Source organism: Odontomachus brunneus, unplaced genomic scaffold, assembly GCF_010583005.1.
Source record: "Odontomachus brunneus isolate Ranch 3 - 2012 unplaced genomic scaffold, Obru_v1 Obru_scaffold_005, whole genome shotgun sequence".
Classification (NCBI taxonomy): Eukaryota; Metazoa; Arthropoda; class Insecta; order Hymenoptera; family Formicidae; genus Odontomachus; species Odontomachus brunneus.
The window spans coordinates 3,471,463-3,484,898 of record NW_022639455.1 but is presented as its reverse complement, the minus strand read 5'-3'; the positions used below and the strand labels follow the sequence as shown (position 1 = coordinate 3,484,898).

Genomic DNA, 13,436 nt, shown 5'->3' with positions numbered 1-13,436 from the left:
AAAAATAACACTTGCAAATTTATAAGAATTTTAGGCATGCATTTTCTCGTTTCTGGAGTCATAAATCAAAATGACCGCGGCAAGTAGACGGGAATATTGACATGTGTGGGAATCAGATTCACAGGAAGAACAAACGTAGGTGCCGTCGGATGACAAAGGGGGTTACTCTGTTGAGTAACTCGTGTGTGTTTGCGGATAACACTATAATCGATGGATCGATGCATACCTTCAACATTAACTTCTAAATCCTCCAAGCTACCGGCAACGTTACTGACGGTAAGATAGCTTTGCCGTCCTAATCCAGCGCTGCTTAACGCCTGCCCACTCACAGTTACGTGGCTATCACCACCTACACGCGTCACTATGGGGTAGCCCGGCACAGTCTTCTTGTTGAAGGCGATGTTGATCACGTGCTCGCACGCCTCGAATGGTACAAAGCTGACGGAGAACCGTGCGTTCCCCTGCGGAGTCACTTGCGTTGGTATATTTTGGCCACGAGCAGAGATTGTGATCTCCAGGTTTCCTTCGCCAGCTTGACTCGCGTCGACTGTGGGCGACAAGATACGTTAAACAAATTTTCGGGGTCGATACGAAACGTTGAAGGTATTCATTGCTTTTTTTAGTCTTTTGTGTACTTAGTTCCTGATGCTGTTACATACCAGTGAAGTGGGTTGGTTGGCCGACACTGCCTCTGGCTACTGGCCCAATTAGCACTTTGTCCGCGTTAAAAGCCTTGGCTAAGAACGGCGTGCCGTTCACGGGGTAGCCGTTATATTCCACACTAATTGAGTGCACGCCTACGTCCCTTGGTATAAACTCCGCGGTGAAACCGCTGCTTATGTCACCGGTTACTTTAACCGGCAGTTCATTGTTCGGTCCTAAGAGGATATTAATTTAGAAGATTTGTACCACTAAGAGACATTACTAGTGATAACAGCCTGAACTTATTGTAAAGTCGAGATATTGGATCTGTCAAAAAGTTCAGTTCAATTCTTCGACGATCTTCCTTGTTAAAGATATAAACATGCTACTAAAACATTGACAAAAGCTAATCATGGATAACAACGATGATTATGAATAATAATTGAAGAATAATTTACTTCTGTTAATAATTGAAGAATAATTTATTTCCGTTGAATGCGATAAAGTCAACTTCTAAAATTAAACTGAACGTTTCGAGATTGACCGAATAGATTACACTAGAGAATTTATTCTTTAACTTCTGCAAGATTCGAACGGAAGATGAAACATGTAACCCACCCCTTACGGAAACCGCGAGCTCCGCGCTTCCGCTTCCGTCAACTCCCATGTGAAAACTGGCGGGCTGATCGACGGGGATTAACTCCAAATGATTCAAACTTAACGTGACTCTGCTCGTGTCCGAGACGTTGCAGACGAAAGGACATCCGCGTACCGCTTCTCCGTTAAACTTGATGTCGATGTAATGCGGTTTCGCGACTTCAGGCGTGAAAGATACGAGACAACGGCCGCCACCCACTACTTGCACGTGATTGGGCACCTCGCCTTCATTTATGGAGATCTCCAGTTGGCCTTCCCCAGCAGCGCTGGCATCCACTGCAAAAAATTTACAGGCTTAAGACTAAGGCACTAATGAGCACGAGAAGTATTAAATTGGTGCAAAAAATTCATCACTTTTCTATTAAATTCTTATAAGAAGTTTAAGAATTGAAGGGAAGATAGAAAGCTTTCGTAAGATGTCTAAAATTATATTGAATCGATATTGCTCAATTCATTTGTAAATTTTAACTTATTTAAATTAAAACTTATTTATTTTAAATAATTAAGATTCATTTTTGAATTTGCGAATTCATTTGATTACTTTCTCGAAACTGTATAATTTTGATTTGACAAACACGGCAAACCTTTCGTGCATCAGTCTGATAAAGTACGGATTGTAGGACGACGTGACTCACCTCTGAATTGACAGGCATGACCTACCACGGCGCTAGGTACGTCAGTAACCTGGATCAAACTGCTATTGTAGACCTTGGCGACGAGCGGCCCTGCCGGTAGCTTTTGTCCCGCGATGCTGACTTCCACGAGGTGACTACCCACTTCAGTCGGCGTGAATTCGACGCGAAATTCGCCGGATCGTCCTGGCTCCTCATCGATCCTCGCGGGAATGTGTCTCTTCGAGGGTGCTGCAATTTATCGTGTAAATATCAATCTCTTATTCTGTCTTTCCAAAATGTTCCTGCTTAAGGTAGCAGAAACTCGTAAAAGGTATCTTGAAAATATCTAAAAAATGTCTGAAAATATTCTACTTTTTCAGACGTTTTTTTAGACATCCTCTAGGAGTCTTTAAAACGTCTTTTAAAAGCTTCTGCTACCTGGGTTGAAATTAATTAGAGGTTAAACTGACACTCACTTATAATTTGCACGTCAATCTCACTGCTCCTGAAGCCTAATGCGGACAGCTCGAAGAGAGCAGGACTACCAGCAGGAACCAGCCTGATGGAATCACCGATGACTGACATCTTCGGTGCGGGCATTATGCCGACTCGCCAAGGTGATCCTGAAAAAAATTTGCAATTAATATTCGTCGTTTTGATGATCCAATACAAAAAAAAAAAACACTATTCACAAGTATTTGTCGCGGCGAAATAACAATCAAATTGCATGTTTTAATAATTTTTTATGTCACTTATCATTCCAGGCAGCAGACTGTTAAAAGTCGTCTTAAAGACGTCTCCAAGACATCTAAAAGATGTGCTAGTTTTTAGACGACTTTCGGAAGCTTCTGCTACTTGGGACTTTAACATTCAAATTTCTCGCGGTATCATCGTATGATACGATATATCGAATTTCATTTCGTAAATCCGTATATATGTACATCATGACGAATTCGACTGAATGCACTAATGCGCACTAGTGCACACTAATGCTGCAATTCTAAGCAAATATATGAATAAATCGTAAAATCATAGTTTAAAGTCGTAGCTTACGAAAAAAATAAAAATAAATCATAGATATTTACGAGTTATCATATGACATACGGTCCGCATAGAATTGCAGATTTACTCATAAGTTCTTACGAGTCTTACGAAAATAAGTTACGAGTTTTACGATTTTGTCTAGAATTGCAGTATAAGACTGGTATCATAATTCACCTGCAAATATTTCGTAACTAATGAAACGATTTGTATAGTAAAATGAACTTGAACAAAGACGAGAAAATACATGATAAAAATTCTTGCGAAATACGTTGAAATGAAAAGATATCTCCATAAAATGACTTGTAATCGATTGGGCACATCTGTAAAATAATAAATTTCCGTGACATGCAATTTTTTAAATCTACATTTTCTCAGTATCTTGTCATGTTAATTTTATGGTTATTTATTGATAGTTAGAGCAAAAGGAAAGCGTTCGGAGTATTTTGCAAAGTGTCATTTTTTTAATATAATATGCATTTCCTCGCTTGTGACGTTATAAATCAAGATGGCAGCGACGAAGAACTTGGGCCTTAGGGCGAGAGTACAGACTTTTGCATAAAGCATAACGCATATAGCATAAAAGAATAACCTCTTCTACAATTCTATTCTATCCTCCAGATAAAAAGAACGGTTCTGATTAAGTTTATTCCCTTACGCATTATGCATTATTGCTTTGTGCAAAAGTCTGTGCTCCTTTAAATATAGGAACGGCCTATGATACCGGCTTTTAGAGCGTGTTCTGGTGCGCGCTAGCGAATTCAGTTTCTATCGGGGAAAGATCGGTAGATTGATTCATGCAATGTCTCGTGTCGTGCGCGGATTAGCGGGCAATTTCACTTCGCCGGAGAAATGGCCGTCGAACGGTCGATTTAGCGGCGCGAGCCGGAATCGCGCGTTTAAAATAGCGAGCCGGTTAGCGAGGCGATTGGGAAGCACCGTTCGTACGCGCCGGGCGTGATCTCGCTTCCCACGCTCGTTTTCGTGCGTAAACAACGTGTGTATTCGCGCACGCTTACGCTCGCGTGCACCGTTACACGGCGACGCGGCTTCTCTCCCGATTTCAATAACAGTACTCGGCGCTGCGATATATAGGCCGCGTGTTCGCGCCAATCGGATCGAATTCCAGAGCTTCCCGGAAGTGCAACGTGATTCGAACGCGACGCCAGCAGAGGCGTTCACGTTACCACTGCCTAACCTTCCTGCCACGCGCGCAGCACGGCGCGCGCGGACGCGCCGCCAACTGGCGGAGACGGCGTAGCCGCGACGGGAAAATTTGCACGATTAGAAAAGGAAGGTCACGTGCGCAAAGAGCTCGCGCGCACTAAATTCGAGAGATCGAAATTAGAACGATCGCGGTGCGAGGCGTTTGATTCTTAACGTGGCGGACATAGAGGCGGTCTGGAGTCCGCGCCAAGTGAATGATTCCGAGCGTCGCCCGGCGGATAAACAACGTCACGAAGGAGCATTCTGCCGCGAGGACGGTCGCGAGGTCGTCGAGATCCTCTCATTCCGCCGCCTTTCGTCGGCTTAGCCGATCAATCTCGCTCTTTACCTCAGCGGTCCGCAGGGCACAGAATATACACCTGTAAAGAGACACTGGAAGAACCTAGAGAATCGAAAAGGGGAACGAGATGGACGACGGAGGAAGAGAAAGAGAGAGAGAGAGAGAGAGAGAGAGAGAGAGAGAGAGAGAGAGAGACAGACGGCGAGTTCGGGGACGCGGATGTCGCGCGATCGATCCAAGATCGCGTCGAGAACACACGATCACGCTCTTCTCACTAACACTGACGCGTGCGCATCGATCTTGCCGCGTCGTGTCGCACCGTGCCTTAAACGGGTCTGTCGAGAGGAGCGCGGCGAGAAGGAGGCCCACCTTCGGCTCTCGAGGCCGCGCGCACGAGATCGGCCTGGCCGTAGCGAGCGACGACGCTGCACGCTGCAACGAATGACGACGACGACGACGACGACCGCGGTGTCACAGCTTCCCGCAGCTGCATCACGCGACGAGGCACAGCGGCTCCACGGCTGGAGCACGGCGGGCGGCCCGGGCGTCGTCGCAGGCCCGCGGGGAACACTCGAGAAACGCGAACAACGGCGCGATGGCACAGTGTACGCTCTCCGAGCGAGCGTGGATCGCGCACGATCCGACACAGGTACCGCGGCGGACTCGACCGAACCGAACGACGGGACGAGCGTGTGTGTCCGCGCCGAGAGCCACCGCCGCTCGGGCCCAAATCCAGGGCCGTACGGCCGGATGGTACCGTGCACGCTTCGTAAGAATTCGAGGTCTGGGGGTCGATCGTGAATCTTCACCTCTAACGTCAACTCGTGAAAAGTGAAAGATCCATCTTGGAAATATTTATGAAAATGTTCACCTTTCACGAGTTTACGTCGGTGAAAAGATTCATGGTCGCCTCCAAGTGCTGCGAAATTATTCACCTTTCACGATTTCATATAAAAAAAAATTACGTGAATATATAGTAAGATCATATGTGAAGAGATTTGTAATTGATGTTGTGTGTTTTCTTTCAGTTGAACTAGAGCTGCACTGGACTTTGCTCCTTTTTTCTTCAACGCTAAATTAAATACTACCTACATTGTGCCTACCCTTTCAATTCTTTTTATCACTAAAAGCGCTTCCAAAAGTGGTTTGCTTGCCTTCTGATTGACCATAAGCCGCTTTTAGAAATACTGTTAGCAATAAAAGAAAATTCAGAACATATAGGTTTGTTCGTTTTGAAAGAACTGCGGAATTAATGCAAGTTAAAGTACACTTGTTTCATTGTGACTTGTTGCGCTAGTTCAGAAGTCCTTCGAGAACGATCAGACTCAATTATTCCACTCTAACGGCATAAAATGCAGCCTAGTTCAGCTAAAAAGAACAGACCTCTAGTCTGAGCATCGATATGGAAAATTCGGTCAGTTGTTACATGTTACTGTTACATTTGCAAGTTGTATTATTACATTATTGCAACAAGGCTATTCCTTTCTGCAGCGTTCTCTTTTTAATTTCATCGCGATTTTCTCTCCCGCTCTCTTTCTCCCTTTTTCTCTCTTTCCGTTTCTCTAGCGTGCTGAATTTTAAACGTGCATCGTCTATTTCGTTTCGAGATCGGAGAGTACAATGCAGCGCCCAGCTGAAAGGAACAGACTTCGTATCGCGCGGGAGATCGCAGTTCTAGATCTCTTCTAGATCGAGGCGTAGAGATCTCGGGGAGTCTACCAATTCAACAGTGAGAAATTCGATCGGAGATTCGCGCGATTTAGTCTCGTGTGTGATGTCTACGCGAAATCAGGCGTTTCCTTTGGTTCCGGGTTACTTCACTAAAATTAGAGATCCTCGAGAAAAAGAGAGATTCATTCTGTTACAGTCGCGCGCCGTACCGAAGGATACCGGGGTCATTTTGACTGATAGATTTCACTCAGCGACTGTGAAGAATTCAAAGTCAATGGTGAAAGTTTTGGGGCGGATACGATCTTGTCGTTCTCACCGTAACATCGAATATGACGATTTTTTTCCTGGCATCGATATTAGGACTGTTTTTTTATTGTTTAACTGAATTAGTGTTGCACTGGCACTTTGTTTTTTTTTCTTCAACATTAAATTATATATACAGCGAGAAGAAATGTTTGAAAGATTTTAAAACATGTATTCAGTGACTGTTAATAACATATTTACATCTAAATCTAAATTCTTTCATTGAAATGAAAGAAACAATTGTTTTCGTGAAAAGCTACATATTTAAGAAAATGTAATTTTTCTCGTTTGAAATATAATTCTTTTTCAGCACAAAAATACGTATATATTACTACAATATATACGTAAATATATTATTTACAACAATAAGTAAATATATTATTAGTACCCAACGAATAGATATTTAATTTTTGGACAAGTGCTGTTTCTAACAGCAAAATACGCACCTAGTTCAGTTAAACAGAACATACCTATTATTCAATAAATTTCCTAAGTCAAGCGCGTATATTCTATTTCTAATGATGCGTCCAGGAGTCAACGATTGATCGATCGATCGACTGAATTCTTTTCACTTTCTCTAGCCGCAGTAATCCGCCGCTCATTTACATTTTCTACGTAATGGCACACTTTTTCGCATGATACACAAGTCCGATGCACTCGAAACCGCATCTTGAAAGTCTATATCGTGGACATGCACGTATCTATCTATCTGCCCATCATTACAGTCTATTTGTAGTCATGTAGAAGGATGTAGGAGGAAGAGAGAACCTTAACCACGGGGCCTTGAAAGCGCGCGATACATCCGACGATTATCGCTCGTCCGACCGGCTGTGAGCCGTACGATCTCAGGGATACCTGCCTGATTTGCGTATTTTGATACCTTAAGGTTCGGCATGAATAGAAAGCCCTCATGCCTCTTTCACACGACGCAATTCCCAAAACGAGGGTCCCACTTTCCGTTCAAAAACCACCAATTTTCAATGCGACGTCTCGCTCGTGAAAAGGTCGGTACCAAATTCTGGACGAGGAAATTGGATTCACCGGTAAATTTAAAGAAACGGAACAGAGTCTACCTTATTATGCTCTAAAGTTTAATTTACAATGTGCTCTCTGCTTCTTGTTTTTTTTTTATTTTATCTCTTTCTAACTCAAACCTTAAGCCTTAAGTCGGAAAAACAGAGAAGAAGAAACAGGAAGTAAACAGTTATTGTAGATTAAAATTAAGGTTTAAGTTTAATCTACAATGTGCTCTTTACTTTCTGTTTCTTGTTCTCTATCTTTTTCTGACTTAAGGTTTAAGGTTTGAATCAGAAAAAGATAAAGTGAAAGAAATAGGAAGCAAAGAACACAGATCAAGTTTAAGAAAAGTCTTGTAAGAGTAACAATTTTTTTAATACTATTACAAAATAGAAACACAGACAGTCGCTATAAAAAAAGAAGGAAAAATATACATGCGTAGAAAATATACAATAATGAAAAGTACATCGCGCAAACAGGATGTGCGAATGACACTGGTCTTTTCACCTTCGAGAATGATCGTCCGCGCAATTAGAATCTCCGACATTTATCCACGTTACTACGTGCGTTTAACACAATAAATCTAAAAAAGAAAAAAAAAGAAATCTCAGTGCTGAGTTCCGCGATATTAGCGATTCACACTGGATACGATGGGGCTTCTCTGATATATCTAATACGACATTAAAATTCGACATAATTATCCTGAGCCTGTATAAATATGTTGTTATCAAACAAGAATGCAAATTCTCGACTCAAAGAGGCATCGGTTCACCTACAATGACGTAAATAGTGTGTAGCCGGTTGATTTTCTTGATTAATAAAAGAAACAAGAATCGATGGAAAGAGAGTATGTGTGTAACGACAAGTAAACTAATCAAATAACAACGTAAGGTATAAAATAATCGCGGTAACCAATAATATATTTGGCGTGATCGGGCTGCAGGTGCATCCGTGTCTAGCCTGACATGATTCCTCGAAAAGAGGGACACGTAGTTGACCTGTACACCTATACACGAGCTATAATTAAACGAATCCTTTGACACCTGCGGCAGCGTCGTCCTTTACGCAGCTCTTGCGTAATGTAACGTTTTAATAAGCGGTACGTGTTTGTCGCGAAGATCCCGCCCATTCGAAGCGTAATTATGGCTCCCATTAATAGCCGTTATTTGAAACTTGTCTCACTTGTGAAGCACTCAGACCTGAATTTAGAGCTAGATTTGACTCTTGTATTAGAATCGTGCAATATGTGCGAGTTACGTATCTATGATTGCAACTCAGCTGAGAAACTCACATCTAACTTCAAACTCAAACTTGAGAATCTCACCGAGCTTCAAGTAATAACTGTTAACACGAGCCTTAATAACTTGTATTAACTATTAATATAATCTATAATTCGTATGTAGCCGGTTGTTCTTTCGCGGATCGCAGCTGGCGATCAGTCAAAAGCGACACGTCGCGAGAGAGGGAGAGGAGGGATTGATCAATATTAAATTAGCCTACAACGTGGTCGGATTGATATGACAATTCGCCTGAACGCGTCGTATCACGTGATAATTCCAGCTGTTATTTGACTCTCGCGAGCCGCAGCTGGCGAGACACGTCAGAGACGTTCCGATGGGGAGAGATTTATCGATAATAATAAATTGGTCAACAATAAATTATCGTATATAGTCGTCGATAGTCGTCGCGGCAGTGTCGTGATCGTATGAAACAGTTTGCGCGATTTTACGAAAATTCGATCACATTTTCGCAATCGCCAAAGAATTGTCGCTTCGTTCCAAACCGCGGCGATTCGCGACAACTTCGTCGTTGGAATGTGTCCCGTTTACTGCAACAGCTCGCCTCGTGTCTAACTTGGTCGTGCGAAAAATCCGTGCGAATTTCGGCCGGCGTTTCGTCAGCCCGAAGTGGCCCGCTTTCCAAAGTGCCGAGCCGAGTGTGTTGATCGAAGCGCGATCGGGATTTCGATTACGCCACTGGGGGTGCCCGATGTTGTCTTCTTTCCTCCTTCGTTCCTCCTTCTCTCTTTCTGCCTTTTTCACCGTTGAATCGCGGGCGTACGCTACATTCTTGGCGACAGAAGTTACGTCGAAGCGACCGTGCACGGTGAATCGTGCTGCATTCCCAGACATAACGGATCGCCGCGAGCGAGCGAGTCGCAGCTCCAAAATCGTCGAAAATTTCGCACTATCGGCCATCTCTTTCGACGTGCGGATAGGTCGCGCGAATATTAATTGGGTCGTTCGTGATCTCGTCGCCGAGACAAGATCAAGTAATTACACGAGCGATCTGATTAGAATCGCATGGATTCACCTAAGAAGAAGTAACTTCACTGGAATCCTGAAATCCCACGTAAGGATCCCGACTAGAAATTTTCATGATATCCTAGATCAAAGCACGATCTAGGATGCGCTTCCCATATGGGTCAAATTGATCCCAAGCAACTATTTGATTTGTAAGATAATGTTATTGGGTCCTGATAAGTTATGTAATGCAGCATGACAATCAGGACTTTACACTGAGAAAAATACTGAGAATAATTTGTTTGCGTGTGAGATATAAAGTTTATTTATAGAAATATACTTTATATCAAATAAGTTTTCAAATATTTTTCCTCAGTATATTAATAATAAGAATTATTAACAATTATGACTGATTGGAATTGATCTGATTAGGGCCATGGAATAAATTTATTAGTCAGGACCCTGAGGTCGTATTTTAATAAGATAAATACGCGAGATATAAAGCGATAAGATTATTTCTGCGATATGCTAATCGCACGGAATACTGAAACTTAGGGAAACATGCCGCATCGATACTAGTACCGATATTCCAACCAGCATTGCTGTTGATACTCTTCGAGGCGCATCCGAGTCGCAGATGCGCGACTGCAGCTGCGGTCTTCATTGATTCTAATCGTCATATTACAGGTTCGTTTGCGTGTGTTGGTGGACATACAGGGTGTCCCGGCGATGCATATTAAGTTTCAAAAAGGAATATCTGAAAACGTTTCGTTAAAGAAGTTACACAAATTTCCGTAATCTATTTATATCAGACGATAAATTTACATTTCTTCTGAACTTTTCAACATCTAAGGCGATGCCTATCATCTATCATTTATTCCAGAAATGAAAAAAAATTTTCTGAGAGTGTAACGAGAAATTCTGAATAAGAAATCCTAAAATTCTAAATAATCCTAAGCAAGAATTTTGCACAAGGGACAAAATTGTATTGCATTAACGTGAAGTTTGGCTTTAATGAACGAATCAGTTGATTGAAAGGCACAACATTTTTATAGTTTTTATGACCCAATTTATTTCTAAAAATCAGAAATTCCGTTTTCTTCAACTAGAATGGTTCGTTCACCGCAACTAAACTTTTTATCCATATATTCCTAATACATTGAGAAAAAACTTGAAAATTTATTTGCGGGTTATAAGGTTTGTCCCTGTAAAAAATAAAGTTTATTTCCTTGTGAAATAAAGTTTATTTTTACGAAGTAACCCTAAAATCTCACAAATGAACTTTCAAGTATTTTCTTCTCAAGTGCAGGAGGGAGAAACGAATGCAAGTTGAATGTCTCCTCTCACGGCTGTTTCTTCGAGACAACCTGTGCGTTTCTAACGCGCTCATGAGGCGATAAAGTTCAGTCAATCTCGGAGACAAGCTGACTCCGTGCCATGCGATCGATCGATCCACCAACTGACCGTTATTATTATTAAAAACGATCGCGCCGACAGCGCGCATTTGTACGCGAACGTGTACGCGGTCACGCGTTTATGCAGCTGCCGGTCGTTGAAATCACCCGACGAGGGCGACATGGCCGATCATGGAAACCTCGGGACGGCGCTTCTCTTTTCTCTGATTTTTCGCGTTCGCCCGTGAAACTTCGTCCAACAGCAGCGTCTTGCGCGGCGAGTTTCGCGCACCGATCCGACGAGTTTCACCGGGACGAAGTTATATGTCGAGGATGAAGTTATATTATACACGTGTATACACACATGCACACAAACACGTGTCGTGTACACGTGGATCTCCGATAAATCTTGCGCGCCGAGACTCGGATTTATTCGGGTCAGCCTTGGATCGATTTTCGCACCAAAGTAAACCATACTCTCTCAAAATAAATCAGTCAAACATCATTGAAAACAGTGAATATACACTGATTTGCAGTTATAAATATAGTACTGAAAATGCTCAGTGCTATATTTATAACTGATATCAATGACTATTCACTGATTCACTTTAAGAGAATGCGAATCACCTGCGAATTTCTTTCTGGATCCTTGATCGCCGCGATGAGGAAAGGAAACGCGTCGGAAGAGCGCGACCGGGGCGAGGCGAGGAGGAGCAGAGAAAAAACGCGTCTCGAGATAAATTCACTTCGTGGTCGCTCGAGCGAGTTAAACACACTCGTGAGCGCGTGTACGCGCGCGCTCTCGGGCATCGGTCGGTTAATTACAGGCAAGATTATATGCTAAAGTTGTGGCTCATTATCGAGGTGCTCGAGTTAAGATGAAAGTCTATGGAGCGTGCCGCGGCTGAAAAATTGCACACCGCCCGAGTGCGGTTTACCTCCGCTTCACCTCCGGTAGTTTGCCAAGTTGATTCTCGACTGCGGGATCGAGTCCCGCTCGATGATCGCCGGGTCGATCGGATTTACGGTTTATTCATCGCGTTTCGGTTCTACCATCTTCTTCTCGATAATTATTTGATTGTGGGATTGGATTCTTCAGGTTAGACGAAACGATTATATCCTCGTGTCGTTAAAATTTTACGAAGCAATATGTGCGCCGGTTTGACCTATGTTTTTTAACTATTTTCTGTTCCACTTTTGTTCAGTAACCAATACTTATCGATAGCTTCTCGAGTAACACGCATTTCGACTTTTTTCCTTCGTAAAAAGAAAACTAGAGACAGAGAGGAAAAGGTAAAAACAGAGAGAGAGAGAGAGAAAAAATCGCTATTTATCGTAATCTATCGAGATGTTATATGTGTAGCAGATGTCTACCTCTATGTGAGATAAATGTCTATCGGGGAAAAGTTAACGACTTAATTGTTTCACTTGGGGTAATTGACTCTTTAACAAAGAGTCGTAAAATTAACGGTGTCAGGTGCACGTCGCGTCGATGATTGACGTGTCATTCCACGAGTTTCCACAATCGCTAGCACGGCAATCATCTCTTATCAGCTGTCGCGTAGCCTCGGTAGCGTCATGGTCAAATAGAAGCCTCGCTTGAATGCACAATGATAGCGATTGCTCTTATTGAACGCGTGTTCCTACGGTTTCTGTCCCGTGTGCGCTCGCGCCGGTGCGTTTACGGTAGCGTTCTTATCGCGCAATAAAAAACTTGCATACAACGAAAAGTTACGGCGGTTACGTAAGACGTATCAGAGTCGAGCAATTTTAACCGCACGTGTGTGTTGAGCCAAAAGAATCCGCGTTCTTCGCATGCACAACTTTTTCGTAATACTCGGGACGTTTTTAAAAATATTTTTTAAAGATCTTGACCGCGAAACTATCCATTCCATGGACGTAAGAATATATGGACGGAGCATATTGTCGCGGGGGTGAAGCCCAAGGGGTGAGGGGATTGTGTGTATTGTAATGGAATTGATATACCAAGATGGCGACAATATAATCCTCTTGCCCCTTAGGCTTCACAGCCCCTCGTCTATAATAGCACTTTGCGCTCCATCCATGATCCATTCCAAATAAGTTCCGTGATAACAACGTGCGTATGTTCCGCCCTTCATTTTTGCAACTTTGAAATTGCTTGCAGAGATCGCAAAAGAAAACGATTTTTCTCCGCGGGGATACTTCACGATTTTATCTCGCTCATGGCTTTCATGAAATCCGTTTGTTCCTTTTGCTTATTCAAAAAGGTATAATTTTATTTTTAACGCAGTCTCTTCTTGGCCTCCAGAGGATTCTCCTGATACCAAAATGAAAATATCTTAATACGGAGGATTCTGTTAAGATT

At 42.8% G+C, this 13,436-nt stretch overlaps 1 protein-coding gene across 7 annotated transcripts in view; it reads right to left on the bottom strand.

Moving 5' to 3' along the window:
• LOC116848138 (filamin-A) overlaps positions 1-13,436 on the bottom strand; it is a 47,485-nt gene that overhangs the window by 9,485 nt on the left and 24,564 nt on the right. For 5 of the 7 annotated variants that reach the window (XR_004378914.1, XR_004378911.1, XM_032823932.1 and 2 more), the window contains exons 15-19: positions 2,390-2,536; positions 1,935-2,162; positions 1,261-1,575; positions 660-878; positions 227-547 (exon numbers count right to left, since the gene is read on the bottom strand). Coding sequence is in view for 5 of the 7 variants with exons in the window: in XM_032823932.1 (XP_032679823.1) it covers positions 227-547; positions 660-878; positions 1,261-1,575; positions 1,935-2,162; positions 2,390-2,536 (1,230 nt within the window). In the remaining 2 variants the exon portion in view is untranslated. Of the gene's footprint in view, positions 1-226; positions 548-659; positions 879-1,260; positions 1,576-1,934; positions 2,163-2,389; positions 2,537-4,509; positions 5,156-13,436 lie in introns of those variants that run through there. The other 2 variants (XM_032823954.1, XM_032823947.1) reach the window with 2 other exon arrangements.